This window comes from Lactuca saligna, chromosome 3 (assembly GCF_052625555.1).
Source record: "Lactuca saligna cultivar CGN05327 chromosome 3, ASM5262555v1, whole genome shotgun sequence".
NCBI classification, from domain to species: domain Eukaryota; kingdom Viridiplantae; phylum Streptophyta; class Magnoliopsida; order Asterales; family Asteraceae; genus Lactuca; species Lactuca saligna.
The window spans coordinates 87,974,689-87,997,058 of record NC_136419.1 but is presented as its reverse complement, the minus strand read 5'-3'; the positions used below and the strand labels follow the sequence as shown (position 1 = coordinate 87,997,058).

At 32.0% G+C, this 22,370-nt stretch overlaps 1 protein-coding gene across 2 annotated transcripts; it reads left to right on the top strand.

The window, feature by feature from the left end:
* The first annotated feature begins 18,590 nt into the window (after positions 1 to 18,590).
* On the top strand, positions 18,591 to 20,967 carry HAT22 (Homeobox-leucine zipper protein family). 2 transcript variants are annotated; one of them, XM_078985521.1, is made up of 3 exons: positions 18,591 to 19,252; positions 19,445 to 19,527; positions 20,409 to 20,967. In XM_078985521.1, the coding sequence occupies exons 1-3, from the start codon at positions 18,776 to 18,778 to the stop codon at positions 20,686 to 20,688; spliced, it is 840 nt and encodes a 279-aa protein (XP_078841647.1). In that variant the 5' UTR covers positions 18,591 to 18,775; the 3' UTR covers positions 20,689 to 20,967. The 2 variants fall into 2 exon arrangements, with proteins under 2 accessions (XP_078841647.1, XP_078841648.1); XM_078985522.1 differs by having other exon boundaries at positions 18,597 to 19,252; positions 19,448 to 19,527.
* The last annotated feature ends 1,403 nt before the right edge of the window (positions 20,968 to 22,370 follow it).

Genomic DNA, 22,370 nt, shown 5'->3' with positions numbered 1-22,370 from the left:
CATAAAATTGGCAAAGGTTACAAAAAATGAAGAGTCTAGTTCTAATTAATTGGAGTTATGACTCCATAATTTGTCCTCAAGTTATAGAGGACCAAGAGTCTCTTCATTAAATATAAAAAAAAAATAATGTAACCTTAATTAATTCCATAAGTTATAAAATAAAGAAAAAGTTAATTCTTTATTAGTTTAAAGTCTTCCATAATTTGTCCTCAAGTTATGGAACTTGAAGAGTTTTTGGATTAAAACTACTTTAAATACATAAGTTATGGAATTAATTAGTTTTGAATAGTTTCAAAACTTGCCCTCAAGTTTTGGAATTTGTAAAGTTTTCTCTTATGAATACTTTAATTCCAAGTTAGCCCTTAGAATTTTAAAAGTTAAAATTCAACCCTTATACTTTATAATATTATAAGTTAATAATATATACATGTATAAGAGTAAAGTCGGTCTTACCGCTAGTACGCCTCATTCACGAAGCCGGTCTATAAGGTGGGTATAAGGTTGTTGCCTATAAAATGGCAAGTTAATGGGTGTCCACTCTCACCCACCGCTTGCTTAACTGGTGGAGGGTCGTTAGCCGAACGGGTTTGACAGGACTATAATTCTCCCTTCATTAAAAGTATTAATGATAACTACTAAGTAACTAAACTCTTATAAATACCCAATCTTAGTTACTTAGGAAAATGTGAAGAAGGTGCTAATCCATGAAATTACACTTTGCACTTTGTTTAAGTCGGTTAGTGGAGCGTGTGTGGTTAACCGGCACACTAACTCGTATTTAACAAGGTAGGCAAAGGGTAACTTAATGTTTATCATAGTATCGATGGAGCGTGTGTGGTTAACCGGCACATCGATTGAGGGATAAACACTTAAGGGTACCAAGTAATTTGCATGGTTACTTCACACCTTGTTTTGTGATCCTCGACATCCCAGTCACAAAACCTGAAGGGCACACTCGAGATTGAAACATGCCATTGAACAGTTCAATGAATCTCAAAAGATCTAGGAATTTCAAATCCAATTAAAACCTAATAATACATTTCGTTTATCTTGGTGGAAATTGGTGAATCGTCATTCACCTACCTTCAAATTGTTTTATAGCTTGGATTACGGCATACCTCTTCTAAGTTATAAAATAGTTTGTTGGGTCCTAGCCTTAATATTTCATATTGGGTGTCATATTAAGGACTTTAAGATCAACTATCTTGAATATCTCCCAAAACATGTCTGTTTTAGACATTTATGATCTTCCCAAATCTCTTGAAACAAGCATTCCTAATGAAGATGATGTCCCATGGATATCATACTTCTTTCTCCTCCTCCAATTATTCTCCCTAACCCACAAGTTCTTGAAAAGTTTAATATCACTCAAGCCCCATTGGCAAGGCAAGGTCTAGGTGTGATCACATCTTGGAGATGTAGTTACATATTGACAAGCCGGGAGAGAAGGGTGTCAAAGTCTTGAGAAAGTTGGTGGTTCAACTACTTTCTAAGTCACATAGTGAGTTCTTTTGGAACACCTATGAAACAGACTATGACAAGACCCTTAATGATCTTATCTATTTGTTAAGATCAACTTCCTCAAAACTTGATGGACATTGACAATAGTGACACAGGAAATCCAAAAAAGCATTCTCTTCCCAATGGAAAGGGATTGGCCATAGTCAACTCGGTTGACCAAATGGTAAAGAGAAAAGTCTAAGTCTGTGATAGTCTCGTGTACCATTATCAAAGGGTCCATATGTTTTTATTGCCAAAGGAAGGGGCATTGGTTGCGAAGCTGCCAAGTTTACCTAAGGATGTTAAAGTCAATAAGTTTGACTCTACTTCAGGTAAAGTCCACTAATCTAACTCTGTTAAGTTTCTATTCTGAGATTCCTGATACATGATGTGACTGGGTCACATGGTAATGTTTTAAGAATCAAAGAAAAGTAAAGGAACTTAAAGAAAGAATATGTTGAATCTGATCGCATAGATGGATTTCTATCGCGTAGTTTGAAAATCGGATTCTTGAGCTACTTCTTAGGAGTTATGAGATATTGCTAAGGAATAGATAACAACAGGTTTTCATATGGATTGTAAGGATAAGTTTTTCCGCATAGTTTTAAAATAAAAGAAAATTTTTTATTTTAGTTATTTTAAAATATCCTTACAATGGCATTTGAGGAAAAATTGTTGCTTATATGATTCCATTAATAGCAAGAGTGGAAGTATGAAATTGATTCTTTCATTTGTGGTAATGTCTAAATTTATCAAATAAAGGAAAGATTCTCATCACCCAAGTCTCAATTGGACCGGAACTTGCAATCATGCAAGGTGTATAGCATGATGAATGAGAACTTTCAAGTATTGGAAAATTAAGACTAATTACTTATTCACATGGATGTGTGAGTCAAGTAATGGACTAAGGGATCGAGTACATAGTCATGTGCACTGATTAAGTCCACCACAAAAGATTAATAAGACTATCCGTCATAGTTTACTAAAGCTCAGTAAATATGATTATACTTACAGGCTTAAGTGTAACTCTGAGACATTGGAAAAGGTTCCAATGTAAGGCAGAGCGAATAAGAAGAATCAACTTAGGCAGAAAGATAAAAGTTTCTCAAATCTGAAAAAATGGGAGAGTACTTTAGTATCAGTTTTGTGATCATCTTAATGATTAAGAAACCATATCAAAATTAGTTCTCTAAGGAAGTCTTAGTGCATTCCTATGAATAAGAAGAAGGGATCTTGAATTGTTGAAATGGTTAAATCAAGAAGATGAGTCATACTTCGTTCCAATACAAGTCGTAGAGTCATACTCCAAGATTGTGACTTGAGTCACATGTCTCAAAGAAGGTTTAAAACACTTGTCAAATGTAAGAGTAAAAGTTTTCTACTCTTGTACATTTGAAATTGGTAAGTTGTGATGTTTTGGATAAAACAAAGACCAAATCAAGCCAATTGTGTGAAGCGTTTGTCTTGATAAAGAATCTTCACTATCCCTTGAATATTTGACAAGAGAGTCTTACAGGTCAAGAGGACAGTGGGAGTCTTAAAGGTCTTGAAAGTATCAAGAACTAATCAAGAATAAAACCTAAAGTTCTTCAGTAGCACACGACTTGAGGTTTATAACCTATCGTGTTGACATAGTCTGTGCCCATTCCAGTTAAATTTGAGTTCTTAGAGTTCTCAATTGGTTGCACAACAACTTGGAAGCAATGGCAGACCCTTGAGCTACCAGGTGGCAAGAAATTAAGATTGAGTTCAGTCCATATGAGTTTGGATTTGTCATTATCCTTGTCTTGTGACTATGGTTTTGACAATTCACATGGATAAGAACACATACACCAATAAATCTAAGTGTCATAAGGTTTCTCTCCGATTCATGAAAATGATGGTGAGGAAACACTTTCACTAAGTAGATTTTAGTTAGATAGCAATTGTGATATTTGCATTCTCAAAGTCGTTAGTGGAGCGTGTGTGGTTTACCGGCACACTAACCTGGACTTGTGAGAAGTGGCAAAAAGGTCTAACCATTATGATTACGGCATCACTCTTCATAATTGTGTAGACACACGAGTGTGCTATCTAAGGGAAGGTGTATGATTTTGATAAAGTTCTATCAAAACAATCAAGTGTCAGAAATCTGAACTTTGGTAAGAAAGTCAATAAAGTATTGATTTCTAGAAGTCCAGCTGATTTCTGAGTACATGTCAAAGCTAGTGGGAGCATAAGTGTTATGCTAATAATCATCATGTTAGTGGGAGCATGATAATTATGATATAGATTGCAAGTTAGCAATGTTAATTATAGAAAACAAAAGGTTTCAATTGGGAAAAAGTTGTTTTGCTATAATTAAGGGAGAGGAAATTATACTTCATCTCAAATCTATAAGCTTAGATCGTGAGGTTTTAATCATTTAGTCAAGGATATATATGAATTTCATGTTGGAATGGCTCAACATAAGGAAATTCTGTACATGGGTCCATTATTTGCGTTCTAAAATTCGATTATGATTACGGCATCCCTTTTCATAATCTGAATTATGAGAACTTGGCAAATAGAAATGGAAATGTTATAGCAAAAGACTGGTTTAGTCTTTATGTGAGACATCATGAATCGTGTCCCATATGCTTCGGATATAGGTTCGATTACATGTGCTATATTCATCCTTTCTAAAAGTTTCCAAATGCCTGGGGCATTAAGAAGAGAAAAGGTTTAGAACTGGATATGACTAAAAGGATTAAACAATTGTCGAGGACAATCTAAGGTTTACCAAAGATTGGTTTCTCAAGGACAATTGGAAGTATAGTGATAATTCTGGAAGGACCATATTGACATAATCTGTAAGGTGGCAACTCTTGTTAAGAAGTTATAGTCAAAATGAATCTGGAAATGTTTCAAAGTCAGAAATTTCAATCTGTGTAAGATCAAGGAAACTTAATGCAAGAAGGATGTTTCCAAGGAATTGATCTCCTTTGGAATACTCTGTAATGATTGTTGCCAAATATTTCTGACTTTGTGCATAATCATTACAAGAGGATCAATGCATATAAGTTTAGAGTCTAACAGATTTTAGTAAATGACATGAATTTGGAATTCTTGTATTTACAGTAAGGATTTGGGAGTGTGAAGTTATGTTCAATGGATCTAGTTCACAAAGTAAAGATCATAGACAAACATAGCGTGCATACTTGGTGTATGGCATGACTAGTGTTTAGAAAAACATAGTGTACATGCTTGGAGCATGGGACAACTATTGTTTTAAATTCAAGAATAAAGTTGATAGCTGAAACAGTATACAATGAATAATGTGTAATCATATGGTGATAAATAAAAGGTGTTTTATTTATGTTCATAGGTTTTGATACCATATTGGATTCAATTATTCTTGTGTTTCATTTTGCATGTTTTGACTTCCAGAATAAACTAGGTTATTCTTTCGGAATGACTAAGTTATTCAAACCATCCACAGTCAGTCATATGTTGGAAGTAGATATGAATTAAGACTGTCATGGGTTGGCTTGTAAAGGTCTAAGGTGTTGGACAAATAGCTACAACACTCATGAGTACTCATAAGTTCTGAGTATTGGATTCAAACCGCGCTCATTGGAATCACTTCATGGATTTTATCACGAGTGATCATGAGACGATAATATCTTATATTCTTCAAACCTAGAGATATGAGTTGTTACTATGAGTTGGTTGTACATTGATTGCACGAAACCGCATTTGGTAACTCGGTGCTATAAAACGTGTTTTTGTGTATGATTCAACAAGTAGTAGAACAAGCCATATGAGTCGAAGTTTATCCATTCCTTTTACCTTCGGGATAAAAGCGATATATGTGGGCCCCTCGATGATTTGATGATGACAAATGGAAGTGCTCGGCCGGGCCAGGACTGATTTGATTTGTTCAATTAGTCAGTCGTCATAAATCGGAAATCGGGAAACAACAAATGGACAAAGAGAATGATTATAATCCATGTCTCAGTCCATATGATATCTAGAATGGAGGAATATATGATCCCTTATCTAATGGACAAGTCATTGACAAAGATTAGCGTTTATCGACAAGGTCAAAGTTCGACAGAAGCTTTTGAGAGCTACGATTGCCAGTTGGTTCCTGAAGTCATACGCAATAATAATTTTAGACTTATCCAAGTGGGAGACTGTTGGATTAATGTCTAAGTCCATAACTATAATTGGTAAGACTTGACCCGACCCGGCATGGTCCATTTGGGTTGCATGGCATCATGCACTTGGATAGACTATAATAAGAGAAATAAGACACTTACGGTTATTAATATATTATAAGTTCTAGTATATTAATAATAAGAATAATAAGATTATTTAATTAGTATTGATTAAGAATTAATCTAGGATTAATTAAGTGATCAAAAGAAGACTAATTAAATATATGGGTTGATTGTGTAAATCATCCATACTTGTATAGTGGGCTAATGCTCCATGGATTATCTAGTTGGGCCAAAACCCATATGATGCTCCATGGTGTATTTGAACCCATGGATCCAAGGAAATGGAAAGTCATGACAATTAGGGTTTACCCTAATTGTATAACTATATAAGCATCTTATTCTTGAGGAAAATCGGCCACTAGTATTATTCTAGAGAGGGCTAGCCAATTTTATGAAGTGTAGAATTCTCTCAACTTATTCCAAGTGTATTTGGTGTTGTGTGAACCATTTGAGGTGTCACACTTGGGGCACTAGGCACTCAAGCTTCATGAAGACTTTCTACATGAAAAAGGTATGTATTCTATCTTGTTATATCCATTATTTTGTATGCTAGATTAGGATAATACCTTGGATGTTCATATTTGCATGTATAATAGAGAAAACATAGATCCAAGGTATTTAGGGTTGCATGTACACTTATGAGTGTTAGAATGCTCATAACCCAACAGTTTTGAGGTATGAAGATTGACGAACTCGACGAGTTCAAGGAGCGACTCGGCGAGTAGTGAGTGAAATGTCCCAACTCTGTATGAAGGGGAACTCGACGAGCAAGATTGAGATTTCTAGAGTTTTATGGATCAAGGAACTCGGCGAGTTGATGGACCAAGTCAGTGATTGAGTCAACCAGGATGTGGACTTTGACCACGATGTTAACTTTGACCAAGATGTTGACTTTGATTATGTCCTTTGACCAGAGTTGACCCTTAAAGTGGTTATGATTATGAAATATTAAGTAAAATAGATTTTATGTGTTGGATTTGAAGAGAGTTGATCCTAGAGCCGAGGACAGTTCAGGTACTTCACGATATTGAGGTGAGTTACCTTCTAGTAAAAGTGGCTCGAAGACACCAATGTCGGCCCACTAGTTAGAGCTATAGTAGAGATGATTATCTTTCTAATACTTATCTGGTATGTCACTATCTGTTATGCTTTATGTGCTAGTATGCTATGATGTTATATGATAATGGTAGGAGGGGTCGAATAGACCCTAGTACCGGTTGATATGGTTGAAGGAGTATGCCAGTACCTGGATAAGCTAGGTTGTATATGACTTGTATTTTGATGCACTAGAATGATATGTGGTAGAAGTAGGGGGTGAAATAGTCCCCCGTACCGGTCGACAAGAACGAAGGGGTAGGCCAACACCCTGATATGCTAGGAAAGGTATCAGTCGACACGACCGAAGGGGTAGGACAACACCCTGATATGCTAGGTGAGGTACTTATCGACAAGACCGAAGGGGTAGGCCAGCACCTTGATATGTTAGGCAATTACCGGTTGAAAGAGAACAAAGGGGTAGCTACTACCTGGATATGTTAGACTGTATGTTTATTGTATCGTATTTGGTATGATAGGGGAACTCACTAAGCTTCATGATTACAATTTTCAATTTTGGTTTCAGATACATCTTCCTCGAAGGGAAAGGAGCCGACATGACTATATCACATCACACCACTATTTTCCACATAATAGACTTTTATTAACCTAAATTTGTTTAATTCTAATTATCAAGTTATGTCTTTTACTTTTAACTTATTTTCTTTAATTTTTTTTAGTTTTATTATGTTGTTGTATGTAAACCATTACCATTTTAAAGTTATAAATTTTGAACAGTTTTGATAAAATACTTAAATTATTAATTTAAATATAACATTACAGGTCAACTTAAATATAAATTTTAGTTCAACTTAAAAAACCCAAAGAATATTTTTAAAATAGTTAAAAGTGATAAATTTTAGTGCTAAATAAAAAAAAGTGAATTGTTATATCAAATTAACTGAAATATTTCTTAAAGATATTTTTAGAATCATTAAAAGTTTTAAATAAATAGCTTAAAATAACATACAATAAAAATAGTTAAAAATAACACTGTATAAGTGATTATATTGTTACATTAAAAAAAACAAAATCAATATCTAATGTTTTAAATAACTAAAATGATAGAAATTAAACGTTAACCAAATAAATTTTAAAAAATTACTTAATCATAATAACAACTATAAATAACATTAAACCATATATTATATTTAGTTTTATTCGTGAGTAACCTGCGGGTAGTGGTTATTCAAACGATTCAGATTATCCAGTTTTAATTGATGTACATATTATCACACACTACAAGAAAAACTGTCATTAGTGGCGACAAAAGTCACCGGTAAAGAGTAAGAAAGTCGCCGCTATATCTTTGTCACTATTGATCAAAATGTCGTCGGTAAAGACAATTGTCGTCGCTAATGCTCATGTCGCCGGTAATACTTCGTGTCGCCACTAATGCTCATGTTGCTGGTGAAATTATTTTTCATTTTTTAATTTTCTTTTTAATCAATGATTTTGCATATAAAAAAACCGATACATAACGACATTAAATGCATAAAAAAATCTACATAATAACATCTGATTAGATACCAAATACTGTTATAATTAATTTCATACCAAAATAAACAACCAAAGTTTTACAATTCTAACAAGTAATAAAGTGTCACGACAAATGTAACATACCAAAAGTACATTGCTATTTCTTGTACTTGGGACAAAAACACAATTATCAAATCAACTTGCATTTATCAATGCCAAAGTAAATTGCTACTTTTAAACTAACAAAAAAAATCGGAGTACATTGTTGGTCATTGCACTTGGGACAAAAACCCAATTACCAAAGCTTTTAGCAAATAATCACCACAAAAAAATTTATCAAATCAAGATTTAATGATGTCAAAGTACATTGCTATTTTTAAACTAAGACAAAAAAAACAAAAGTACATTGCTATTTCTTGCACTTGGGACAAAAAACCAATTACCAAAGCTTTTAGCAAATAATTACCAAAAACAAAAATATAAGAAATACCAAAAGTACATTCCTATTCCTTGTAATTCGGAGAAAAACACAATTATCAAATCAACATGCATTTATCAATTTCAAAGTATGTTTCTACTTTTAAACTAAGACAAAAAATCACAATACATTGCTATTCATTGCACTTTGGGACAAAAACCTAATTACCAAAGCTTTTAGCAAATAATGACCACAAACCAGAATTACCAAATCAATATACATTTAATGATGGCAAAGTACATTGCTATTTCTAAATTAAGACAAACAAACAAAGTACATTGCTATTTCTTGCACTTGGGACAAAAAACAAATTACCAAAGCTTTTAGCAAATAATCACCACAAATTAAAAAAAAAACAAGAAAGATCAAAGTACGTTGCTATTTCTTTCATTTAAAATACAAGAAATACCAAAAGTACGTTGTTATGTTGTTCTTTGCTAATTTCAGATGAATGATGTAAAGCAGTTAATTTTGCATACAAACGCTTAGCAGAGTTACAGTAGATATTTCTTTGTGCTAGTAACAACCTAACTTCATTTCCAAGTTTGTCCCTGTCACAATTTACATTTTTGATCTGCAATTCAAGTTTGTCTACTCTGCTTCATTTTATTTCTAATTCTCGTCGTGTCTCAACTAGTTGCATATTTAAATTTTGAGCTTCAGTACTAGCAGACACAATAACAGAATCAAAATAAGCCACAATATCATCAAATGAAGTAATTTCAGCATCATAAGCAGATAAAGGAATATTGAAAGATTCAAGAATAGCACGTACCTTGGTGGTCATTGGAGATTTTTCTGAGGATTTGGACACAAAGCATCGTCCTGCAACATTCACTTCGCAATTGTCTTCAAAACCTGCGAACATTGAACCATGAGTTGGATGCCTCATTTCTTCATCATTAGATCCTGAAGACCAGATCTGATATGTTCCACTCTCTTCTTCATCAGACTCTCCTCTTGCAACTAATGACATTCCTTTCGCCTTCGCACGTACTTCTTCGAGCTTTTCATAATAATAGGCTTCGTCTTTAATTTTGCTCTTCTTCTCCTCTTTCTTTCTCATCCTGCAATCAGCTGCGAAGTGATTTGCACCATTGCAGTAGTGACAACAAATTCCCGAATCACCTTTTAACTTCTTCAAACCCTAAAAATGGCTGCTACTCAATCCAACACAGACGAAGTTCTTTCACAATCACTAATGAAGATTCAAAGCACAAATTACCTTGTTAATCCTAAAGTGTCCTCTTACCCAGAAGAACTAAAGATGTTGATTGTTGCACTGAAAAGATCACCTTTAGCAACCGCAATGTTCAGTTCTTTTCTGGTCCCGATGACATGGTTGTCCATGGCGGCATCAACAGCGTCTTACAACTATTCCAATGTTGTTATCACCTTCAACATGATGAACAACAAGAAGGTTCGTCTGAACAAGAAGATGTTCATTGATTTCTTGAACATTCCTAATAATCCTCCGTTCTTCAAACCCATCAATTCCCAAATTATCTTCATGTTCAATGAGATGGGTCATCAACCCACTCTTGAAAAAATTAGTGATTTCAGAAAATCAAGTTTACCCTGTATGTGGAACTTTCTCTTTGGAATTTTACTAGGGTGTTTAACAGGGAGGACTATTGGTCTAGACAGGGGTCGGATGGAAGTTTATGCAATGGTGATGGGTCTCTACTATGATGTGAGTGTGGATTATGGAACTCAATTATGGAAGGAGTTCATCAAAAGTCTTGAAAACACAAATGTTGAGAAGGGGATTTCGTGTGCAGGTACTGGAGTCTAATTTTTGAAAAGGTGTATGAAAAGGAAGGTATTCAAGTTCCAAAAGATGGAGAGGTTGCAGAATTTTCATTATATCAATTCCCTAAAGTTGTTGAAGATGATGAAAATATCTTCACCAGTGTAGCTCGCATTCCGGATGCGATGCTTAGAAAAGTACACTCAACTCACAAAGTTTTGGTTAGATATCTACAAACTTTTGATCTAGCTGTACAACCTGGAGTTTTACTGGAAGTTACTGGTGAATCGTCAAAGAAGAAGAAGAAAACACAAAAGAAAGAAACACTTCAGTCTTCTAAAGTCTCACAAGCTGAAGAGGTTCAAAATCAAGAAACTTCTACAAAAACAAAGGATACTATACCCTCAAAATCTGGGATATAAAGAAGCTTCGCAAAACTTTTTCTCCCATTATTTGCAAGACGGAAATCAATAGTAAAGGAGCAACGTTTCGTGATGTTCCAGCTCCTGTTTCTCCTAGCTCAAAGCGCAAAAGAGCTCAAGAGGTTGCGAAGCATATGAAGGCAACAATTTCCAAGAAACACAAGTTAATCATTTGCAATGAATCCTTTGATGAAGAAGTTGTTCCAGAGACTCCACCTGTGGTAACTGTTTCCATTCCTCCTACTTCGCAAATTTCTACCACAACATCTATTCCAATTGAAGTAGTCACTACCACATCTACACCACTGGAAGTTACACAAACTTCAGTTCAAGAGGAAGAAATTATTTTTGATAATGTTGTTAACGTATCTAATATGGAGACAATTATCAAAAGTATTCAACTCACAGAGCCAATTAGTTTGTTACCACCATTTCCTTTACCAAATACACAATCACTAACTTCATCTATCTTTGATCATCCTTTAAAACATCCATTCACCACTTTGTTTCCATCTCAATCCCCTGAAACACCACAACCTATACCTTCGCAAGCTTAGTCTGATGAAGAAACCAAAGGAGGAGGTTTTGGAGGAATATTTAAAGCGATTCACTTTGATTCAGAGGAGGAGGAAATGCCTGATCATATGCTTATGTCAGGTAAGCAGTTTAAAATTCTGAATCGCAAATTAAATGCCATTATTCAATCTCAAGCAGATGCTGGTAAAAAGTCATCTAGCTCAAGGAAAATCTTTTGATGCTGTTATAAAGGAACTAAAAAGTGTTACAAAAGAACGTCATGTTCTTTTTGTACAAGATGTCAAAAAGGTCAGGGAAGATGTTAACTTCAAGATCGAGGAGTTAAAGGCTGAAATTGCAAAAGAACTTCAGGACCTTCATTCGAAAAATACAGAGGTTCAAAAACATGTTGATATCATAGCTGGAGCAGTGACCAAACTTGCCATTGATTATCAACCATCTGCTCAACTAATCGAAACCAAACATCAAGAGAATAAGGAGCAATTTTCAAAATTAATTCAGTTGGCTAGTGAATTAAAGAGCCGTGTTTCGCAAACTTCGCAACAAACTATTCTTACTCCAGAAATTTTAACTCTCAAAGTTAATACTCTGGAGCAAGCTATTCAAAAAGCATTATCCCCGATTATCAACTTTACGACTCTACTACCAAAGAATGCCCCACCTGCTTCCACAGGGGTGCAAGGGGGAGAAATAAAAGGAAGTAAAGTTGAGGATGTGAAGGTTGCCGGGAAGGTCTATTCTACTCAACTCAAAACATCTCTGCGAATAATCACGAAACCAATTTCATCAACAACAGAAACAACAAGGCCAATTCTCAAGGGAATTGTAATAGGGTCAACTGAAGGAGGGAGCTTAAGTGCGAAATCTCAAAATGTAGAGGCAGGAAAAGGTAAAGAGTTACTTATTGAAAAATCAAAAGAAGAAAAGAAAGCTGAAGCTGAAGCTGAAATTGAAAAATTAAGGCAAGTTTAGAGTATCATGAGGCAAAAAGCAAATGACCCACCAACAATGAACAAAGGTGATCCTGCGAAGTTATACTCATATGAAACTATCGAATATAAAGTCATTGAAAGACATTTGTATGAATTTAAGAAAAAGCCAAGAAGAAGTTACGATATTGCAAATTCAGACAGGTGTCAACTTGACTTTCCAATAAATGAGATGATGTTCGTGACAACACAGTACAAGATTAGTGAGAAATTCAAAGATGCAGATGAATACACTACAATGAAAAGAATATTTCATGCAGTACTTGCGAAGGATCAGGATGAGGTGTGGTCGTTGATGAAAATTAAGAAGGTGCTGACAGTCAAGAAGGATGAACTGTTTGAGAACATGCTTCAAAATTTCAGATATTTTGTTGTTCGAGCAGATAACAAGCCAGTTGATTTTATAATAGCTGACTTTCCGTTGATGAATATGAATGATCTTATTCAAGTGGCTCTGATATTGAAGGAAATGGAAGAGAATAAATTCAACGGATATGATACAAACGTGTTCAAGTTTGGTTTCGCACATATCAAGAAATTCATAGATAACTACTATGATTGCTTGGCGTTAACAGATGAAGAACTTGCATTTGTTCGGGGAAAACAAGTGACTGTTCCTTAGGAGTCTACTTTATCTCAAACAGAATTAAGAAAATATTCAGATGGAGAGATATGCCTTAAACCTTTTGGCATGGTTTTCGCAGGGAAGGATACAAAAGGGAACCCAAAGAAATTTTTGTTCAAATTCTCAGAAATCAAAAGATATACAACTTCGCAATATACGAATTGCTTGAAGAACAATGAAGGAGACAGGAAGGAGCTCAAAATGATTATTTCATGGTATTCAGAAATCAGAAGAACAATTAACTCAGCTATTCAGTGTCTCTCAGACTGAATAGTTTCGACTGTTTACAAAGGGGGAGATTGTAGAGGCCATATGATGTAAAAGTCGAAATAGTTGTTTCTTTTGTTTTGCATAATTAGTTATTTTACTAAGTCACAGTTTGTGCGAAGTGTATTGCTCTAGACTTAGTATATTTTTTGTACACTCAGGTTTCCTATAAATAGGGACTGAGGATAGAAGTATGAGAGACTTTTTCTCTCTGCTTATTGTAATTAGTTTCTTCATCAATATAAAGATCTGATTAATATTTACATCTTGTGTTCGTACTTTTCATTCATATAAATCATGATTGCATTCTAAATCTCGACAACAATTGTCATCATTATCAAATCAACATGCGTTTATCGATGCCAACATACATTGCTACTTTTAAACTAAGACAAAAACCCAAAGTAAATTGTTATTTCTTGTACTTGTTAATCATTTCATTATTAAAATTCATTCTAAATATCCTTGAAGTTAGTTAAAATTCATTTAATCAATTTATCCCAATGAATAAATTGTCTTTTATTTTTATGTTTTTAAGATTTTCAAACAATTTTCTTACCTAAGTATAATAGAATTTGACAAAAAAAAAAATAGAATTTTTTAAACAATTTTCTTACATAAGTATAATAAAATTTAGATTTAGATAATCAAAATATATTTTATAAAGTTATAAATAATTGGTTTATTTTATATATAGAATTTAGACTTTGATAATCAAAATATATTTTATAAAGTTATAAATAATTGATTTATGTTATATATATATATATATATATATATATATATATATATATATATATATATATATATATATATATATATAGAATTTAGATTTTGATAATCAAAATGTATTTTATAGAGTTATAAATAATTAGTTTATTTTATATATACTCGTTAAATAAACTTTTTGTTAACATAACTTATTAGTTGTTTCATAGAATAATTTATTATTATATTAAAAACTGATGACCTAAAATCAAAATTAAATTGGTAAACATTAAAAAAAAACATAAGAGCATCCTACTTACATACATAATATCATTCTATTTATATCAAAACCACATACTTTCACATAATACATAAGAACATCAAATACACATACATTCACATATATATACCACATATACACCAAATATATATACAATCACATACATATATAATAACATCCTACTTATACCAAATACATAGATTTTCACATATATAGATAATAACATCCTACTACAAAATACACAAACGTTCAAATGCATATTTCACATATACACCAAAGACACATACGTTAACATACACACATAATAACATCCTACTTATACAAAATACACATACTTTCACATATATAGATAATATCATCATGCTTATATCAAATACATAAATTTCACATTCATATACCACATATACACCAAACAAACATACATTGACATATATATACACCAAACATGCATAGATTCACATACATATATCAAATATATACACATATGCCAAAATTCATAAAATTTATACAACTACATATATTTTGCAATTAAACTCGAATTTCGCAATAAATAGAACTAAATAGAATATGTAGTGGTAGAAATAAAAGAAATGGTGCAGTGGTGGTGATGATAGCCGGGAAACTCAATCAAAAAATGAAATCGACAATTTTTTGCACTTAATAACTATAATAAGCTAAGAATAGATGTTACAAGAGAAAAAGGAAAGGAAACTATGTTGGAAATACTTGCTGTCGTCGGATATTAGTCTTAGTCTCTAGAAGTTTGTCCTCACCGGTCTATCTCTACTTTGCCCACCGATGATCTTTTCTCTGTGGCCGGAATTCCTTAATCTCTACATTGCCTGACGGTAACACTTGCGAATCGATGGAGAATCGATGAAAAGAAAAAGCGTAGCAATAGATGGAAGTGAACAGAAGCAGAAAAGGGAAAAAGGCGTCGATTTTTTGTGTTAACTGCGTCAACCTTTAGCGCCGATACATTTACCTGCGACGCAAGAGGCTTTAGCGACAACTTTTATCAATAATGGCCGCACTTCGGAGGGACTCGTGTCACTTATTCTACATTTAGCGGCGACAAGGTTAGGTCTTTAGCGACGACTTGTGTCGTCGATATTTGTTTTGTGCGTTTTAAGAGTATCCCAACCGTTGGATTAGAAATACAATCAAACGACTCTACTTTTGCTAGAACGTAAAAATACGAATCCGTGTCATGACCCTTTAGCGGTGACACCAATAGCGGCGACATATACCTTTAGCGACAAAAATTGATGTCGCCGCTAATGGTTTTATATCTTATATTGACATAATTCAAAATAATAAATATATTATATCAATTTAGTATAAGAATTATTATATTAAATTTAATAATCATGCTATTCTTATATTTAAGTAAACATATGTTTGTAAAGATTTCAATTATATATGTCTTTTTGTACAACGTACAGACATTGGTTTACTGAGTTTATAACCTAATACTATGATATGTAAATAGATTAAGTTTTTTCTATATTTTTTATCTTTCTAAAATGCACTTTTACGTGCTTGCTATATGGGCTACTATATACATATAAAACTAAGAGAATGTCTGCGCGTTGCGCATAAACACCTATATAGTTGAAGTCTTTACAAATATATGTTTTTTTTTAAATATAACTATAACATTGTTGTTAAATTTGATATAATAATTTGTATACTAAATTCATATAATATATTGATTATTTTGAGTTATATGATAATATATATACATCTATTATAACTTCATAATCTTAATCGTTTGAATGGCTTCTACTCGCAAGTTACATATCAACAAAATTAAATATCATATATGGTTTAATGTTATTTATAGTTGTTGTTATCGTTAACTAATTTTTTAAAATTTATTTGTTTAATGGTTTAATTTCTATCATTCTAACTATTTAAAACATCGAACATTAGTTTTTTGATTTTAAAGAGAATAATATAATCATTTATATAGAGTTATTTTTAAGTAATTTTATTGTATGTTATTTTAAACTACTTATTTGAAAACTTTTAACGATTTTAAAAATATTTTTAGGAAACATTGAAGTTAAATTGATATTACAATTTAACTTTTACATTTATCACTTTTAACTATTTACAAAATATTATTTGATTTTTTTAGTGGAACTGAAATTTATATTTAAGTAAACATTGTAATATTATATTTAAGTTAACAATTCATGTATTTTGTCCAAACTGTTCAAAAGTTGTAGGTTTAAACTGATAATGATTTACATATAACAACATATTAAATTTAATAAATTAAGTATAATATGTTATAAGTTAAAGACATAACTTTATAAGTAGAAGTAAAGATATTATTTTAAAATTGAAATTTAGTTTATTTATAATTACACTTTAAGTTTGATATTCATTTAACCTTATTAACCAACTTATAATTATTACTAGAAAGACACTACAATTTATCACTTTTAACTATTTACAGAATATTCTTTGGGTTATTTAAGTTAAACTAAAATTTATATCTAAGTTGTCCTTGTAATGTTATATTTAGATTAATAATTTAAGTATTTTACATAAATTGTTCCAAAATTACAACTTTAAAATGATAATGGTTTACATCCAACAATATATTAAAAATAATAAATTAAGTATAATATTTTAAAAGTTAAACAACATAACTTTATAAGTAAAAGTAAATATATTATTTTAATATTGAAATTTAGTTTATATATGTTTACACTTTAGGTTTGATATTTATTTAACCTAATTAACCAAATTATAATTATTATTAGAAAAATTGAAAAGTCATGGGAGTTTCAAATGAATGTGGTGAAAGAAAAAAATGCATGAGAGTTTCAAATGAATGTGATGAAAGAAAAAATGCTTCCTTTATAAGTATACTAGTTTATAACCCGTAGTAACGATAGTTACAAATTAATTAAACATTCATAATAAAATTTAATAATTATTAATCAATTATTTTAAATAAATTATTAATTATTAATTATGAGATATATCAAATTTTTTAAAGTTATTATAACTTCAAAATTAACATATAATTAAAAAATATAAATTTAAATTTTTAAGTGAGCTGTCTAATATATCTAAATAACAAATGATATAATATTAATGAGAGTGTTGCATGAAAATGACACTTGACAAATAGAAGTTAAAATTATTCTTTTATTAGAATAAGGATAATAATAATTAATGTTAATTTTGAAACAATGTTTCTCCATGAAACTAATAGCATATTATATATTGCTTAAAAGGGAATTGTATGGAAGATTAAACGGTATATAGTGTTTTTAGCCGACACTATATTAATGGTTTATGTTATCAATATACGAGAACTACACCTTGTTTTATTGGTAACGAATCCTACTTCAAGTGATGGCATTTCTGGTGAATAACATATGCTTCTAGAAATAAAAGGAAAAGAAATGACTAAGAATCGCAGCAAATGAAGAAGGATATGATGGTGTTGTAAAAGTTGGAGGAATCATTTGTCGGCATTGTTTCCATGGGCAAATGATTTTGAGTACCCCACGAATGTCGTCCATCCATCAATCATGGGCCAAAAGAAATGCATACTCCTCCCTTTCCCCATAAAACATAAAGAATCTTGATTTTGGTTAGACATTCCAAGATTTTATGCGCGACTTTTCCAGGAGAATGAGTCGTAAACATAATTATCCACTTGACTAAGGATTAAATAAACTAATCAATCTTGTCATCATTGTTACAATTATTGATTAGGTTATTTCGACTATATAAGAATATATATATTTGTTGGATGGACATCTAGTGTAAGCAAAAGTGTTAGGTATTGTTGAAAAAGGATAAATTAACTAATATTTCATATTACATAAAATACGGTTTGTACTTTGTATTAACCAATAAATTTTTTATCCAAACGATCAAGTCCATACGTTTTCTTTTCTTCTTTAATACACCTTTGATGTGTTTGTACCTAAATTCTATATGCCAATTATAAGTTAGACACTTTATTTTTTCTTTATAAAATAGCATATCTTATCATTTATACTCGAAGAGTATATTCGATATATAGCTAGTATGAAAGTGTACTGAATCAAACTAAAGAGTATTCTTGAAGTTTGCTTTGATTCTTGTTTGTTATTGCTCTAAAAGGTCAACCTATGTATAGTAAGAATTATAACTTTTTCTTTTTCTTTTTCTTGTTCATTTATTATTTTCTTGACCATCTTAATTTATTCCACTCCACAGACCATATTCCATTTTCTACGGATTCATTCATCTCGTTTTAAAGCACCATCATACCTTTCCACACCCCACATCGCCTTACCAATTATTTCCCTTCATAATATCTTCGATTGGATTCCTCTTCTTCTTATACACATCCATCATCTATTCATTCATAAATTCAACAATCACATGGGGTTTGATGCTCTTTCTGACGCAGGTCTTGCCTTAGGACTAAGCCTTAACTCGTCGCCATCCATGGTCAAACCCAACACCATGGGTTCCACAAAGCTTCCATGGGTGACCGAGACCATGGCGAGTTTTGAGCCATCGTTAACATTAGGTCTTTCAGGAGACCCTAATAAGAAACTTGTGGTAGGAGGAGGTGGTGATGATCATGGTGGTTTGTGTCGGCAGGATAGTACGGTGATCAGTGGTGGAGGCTCTTCATTTTCGAACGTGAGTGTGAAGAGGGAGAGAGAGCTTGGGAGTGAAGAATCAGAGAGAGTTTCAAATGATAATAATTATTCACGAGTGATGAGTACAACAAGTGTTGATGATGTTGAAGATGATGATGGTAGTATTAATGGTAGGAAGAAACTCAGACTCACGAAACCCCAGTCCGCTCTTCTTGAAGAAGCCTTCAAACTTCACAGCTCTTTAAACCCTGTATGTGTAACCCTACTCTCTCTCTCTCTCTCTCTCTCTCTCTCTCTCTCTCTCTCTCTCTCTCTCTCTCTCTCTCTCTCTCTCTCTCTCTCTCTCTACCAATATCTTTATAACACATACAATACGCTAGAGTTCTTGCTAATAAGTTATGATTAATAAGGAAAACTAATCATGATTAGTGTTGAATATTAGCAGAAACAAAAGCAACAACTTGCAAGAGAGCTAAAGCTGAGGCCCAGGCAAGTTGAAGTTTGGTTCCAAAATAGAAGAGCCAGGTATTGATCATGCCTTTGATTCTTTACAAGATTAAACCGAGTTCAGAATATTTTTAAATTTTCTTGAACAAGATTTATTTTGGTTAATCCATATGTACCTTTATGATCTAGATTTATAACCTTTTGAATGATCAAGTTTAATTTACCTAAGCATATTCAACATGATTTTTTAATTTTATCTAGAAACAATGATTTATAAATCTATAAATGACCACGAAATAAATGATAATAAGAGTTTTGAGATTTTAGATGACCCACAAAAAGATTTTGTTTCTTTCCTTTTATTTTTTAGTAATTTATGTTTAATGCATTTTTGTCGAATTTAGATAAGAAATAAAAATATGGATCATGTGTATATGTTGGGTGTATATCATGTTCTCCTCTTCGTTCTTTCTGTTTTCTAACAAAGTAATGAATATATATTAGTAACTGTACATCACAGGTAATTTACCAAAATCCACATACGAGGTGATAAAACTTTTTGATTGAATGACATACAAACACCAACTTATTTTGAACAAAATGGGCATATATTATAGATGCTTTATCATTGTTTCCTTTGTGTTATTCGTCTTGTTTCTCCTTTAAGAAAAAAGAAAAAAATAATAATAGTATATGATAAAAATATGCCATGATGATTGAGGTAGCAACAACAGACCAAAAATATTTATGTGGGCTCTTTTTGTCTCCAGTTGATTGCAATATATAACTATAAATTATTCCCAACACTATTGCTACCTTTCAACATACGCCATTAATCATAAATTCTTGAGAATATTAATTAAAAATAAATACATTAACAAACTTTAATCAGACAATGATAAAGTTTATTTAATTTGACTAAGTGGATTTTCTGATTACGTTGCGTGTTTAATTAAAAGGACGAAGCTGAAGCAAACCGAAATGGACTTTGAACACTTGAAGAAATGCTGTGAGACGTTAAGGGATGATAACCGAAGACTCCATAAAGAGCTTCAAGAACTTAAAGCGCTCAAGTCATCGCAACCCTTTTACATGCAGCTGCCGGCCGCCACCCTAACCATGTGTCCGTCATGTGAAAGGATCGGCGACACCAAATCCTCCGCAGTCAAGAACCCTTTTAATATGGCTGCTAAACCACACTACTTTAACTCCTTCACTAATCCATCGGCAGCGTGTTGATTAAATTTCTTGTGTGGTTATCTAGTCATACACAAATATATATATAGTTTGAATATATATATAAAGAATATTACTTAAATCTTCCATGCATAACCCTACCTTTTTTAGAGTCAAGGGTTTGGCTTGAATTGATTAGTACGTAGAAAATTATTAGAATTTCTACTTTGTTTTTTTGTTTTTTTGTTTTTTTTGTTTTTTTTTTTTCTTTGTGAGGTTTTCTGTGAGTAAAAAATAGCTAGCATTTGTCGATGAAATGAATAACATGTCCACTATTATGTATTTATTTATCCAACACATCTTACATCAACACCTCAATTATGAATTATTATTATGAATTCGGTCTAGAATTTTTTAGATTATCGGTTAACGTTGAAACTCAATTATCATTTTATCATGTAATACGTCGACAGTTGTGAATTACAATTGTTTAGTTGGATGTATATTCGAAGTAGAAGTTGTCCAAAGTGGTTGATTTGAATCTCATGCCCTTATGCGGCTATATCTTCGATATAATTCCAATTTTTTCGACTACTTTAATTTCTTCTTGGTTCTTTGAATAATGTTTTGGTGTTATGAACAAATAGACATAACTAAAAGATTTGTTAATTATTAATATTGTTGTGAAGAGTAACGACATAGCTAACACTTAGTTTTCAACATTTTTTGTAGCTTCTTCCTTATTTTTAAAATAATTAGGTACACTTTTTAAATGCAATTAAGAAATCTAAAACTTTTATATTGTATAACATGAATGGAGACAAAAAAAAAAGGTAGATAGAGGGCCGGGTATACGTGTAGTTTTGTTAATTATATAATAATTGCCTTTGGTAGTAACTTTATTGATTTCGAATGCAGAAATTACTTAAAATGTGAAAGCGTCTTCATATTCTTTTATTCTTGATAAATTAACCTGGCTTTTCAATTGCATATTTCTCGATAATTACAGAGTTGACCCAATAGTAATTCTAGACGATTCTCAAAACTTGTACTAAAAGAACAAGGGGAGGAAGTATTTGGTCGTTTAGTAGGTGAGTTGGTGGGAAGGTTTACTAAATACTATCCTATACCACATTATTGTTCTATTTAATATAGGAAGCAAGGTTTCACTAAATTAATTTCTAATAGTAGGATATTAAGAATTGTACAAAATAGTTATACAGTATACTAGAATACATATGTACGAATATGTATTGCATGAGTTCGACACGTAACTGTGATAATCAATATATGGTTTCTACAAGAAAGAAAGTGAAGATAGAAAATGATAATGATAGTGACAATAATGGATTGTCTTTTCATCTTCTACGAAAGACAATTATGTGAAAGAAAATATTAACTTTTAGTAAAATAGTAGGTGTATATTTTCAAACTTATACTAGTTTCTTAAAAGAAGCATGGCACCACACAATGATTGAAACTTTACAACTCATGCACGAATGCATAATTTAAAACCTTTCAATCTTGTATATTCTTATTGAAAATAATGGGAAACATTTACAAAAAAATTACAAGAGATACAGCTACAGTTGAGGTGATAATTATATAAGTAGATATACATACAAAAAAGAGGGAAAAGATAAAGACGAGATAGGAAAATATTTTTTTTATCTTTGCTCCATATCAAGGTGGTGCAAGGTCACGAATTCTCAGCTTTCCGAGCAGAAAACGAACGTATTGTGTGG

Excerpts from the sequence above, each read along its gene's own strand:
- HAT22 (XM_078985521.1), top strand. The coding sequence starts at position 18,776 with ATGGGGTTTGATGCTCTTTCTGACGCAGGTCTTGCCTTAGGACTAAGC. Across the intron at positions 19,253-19,444 it reads TTCACAGCTCTTTAAACCCT|CAGAAACAAAAGCAACAACT; the intron begins GTATGTGTAACC and ends GTTGAATATTAG. Across the intron at positions 19,528-20,408 it reads TTCCAAAATAGAAGAGCCAG|GACGAAGCTGAAGCAAACCG; the intron begins GTATTGATCATG and ends TTTAATTAAAAG.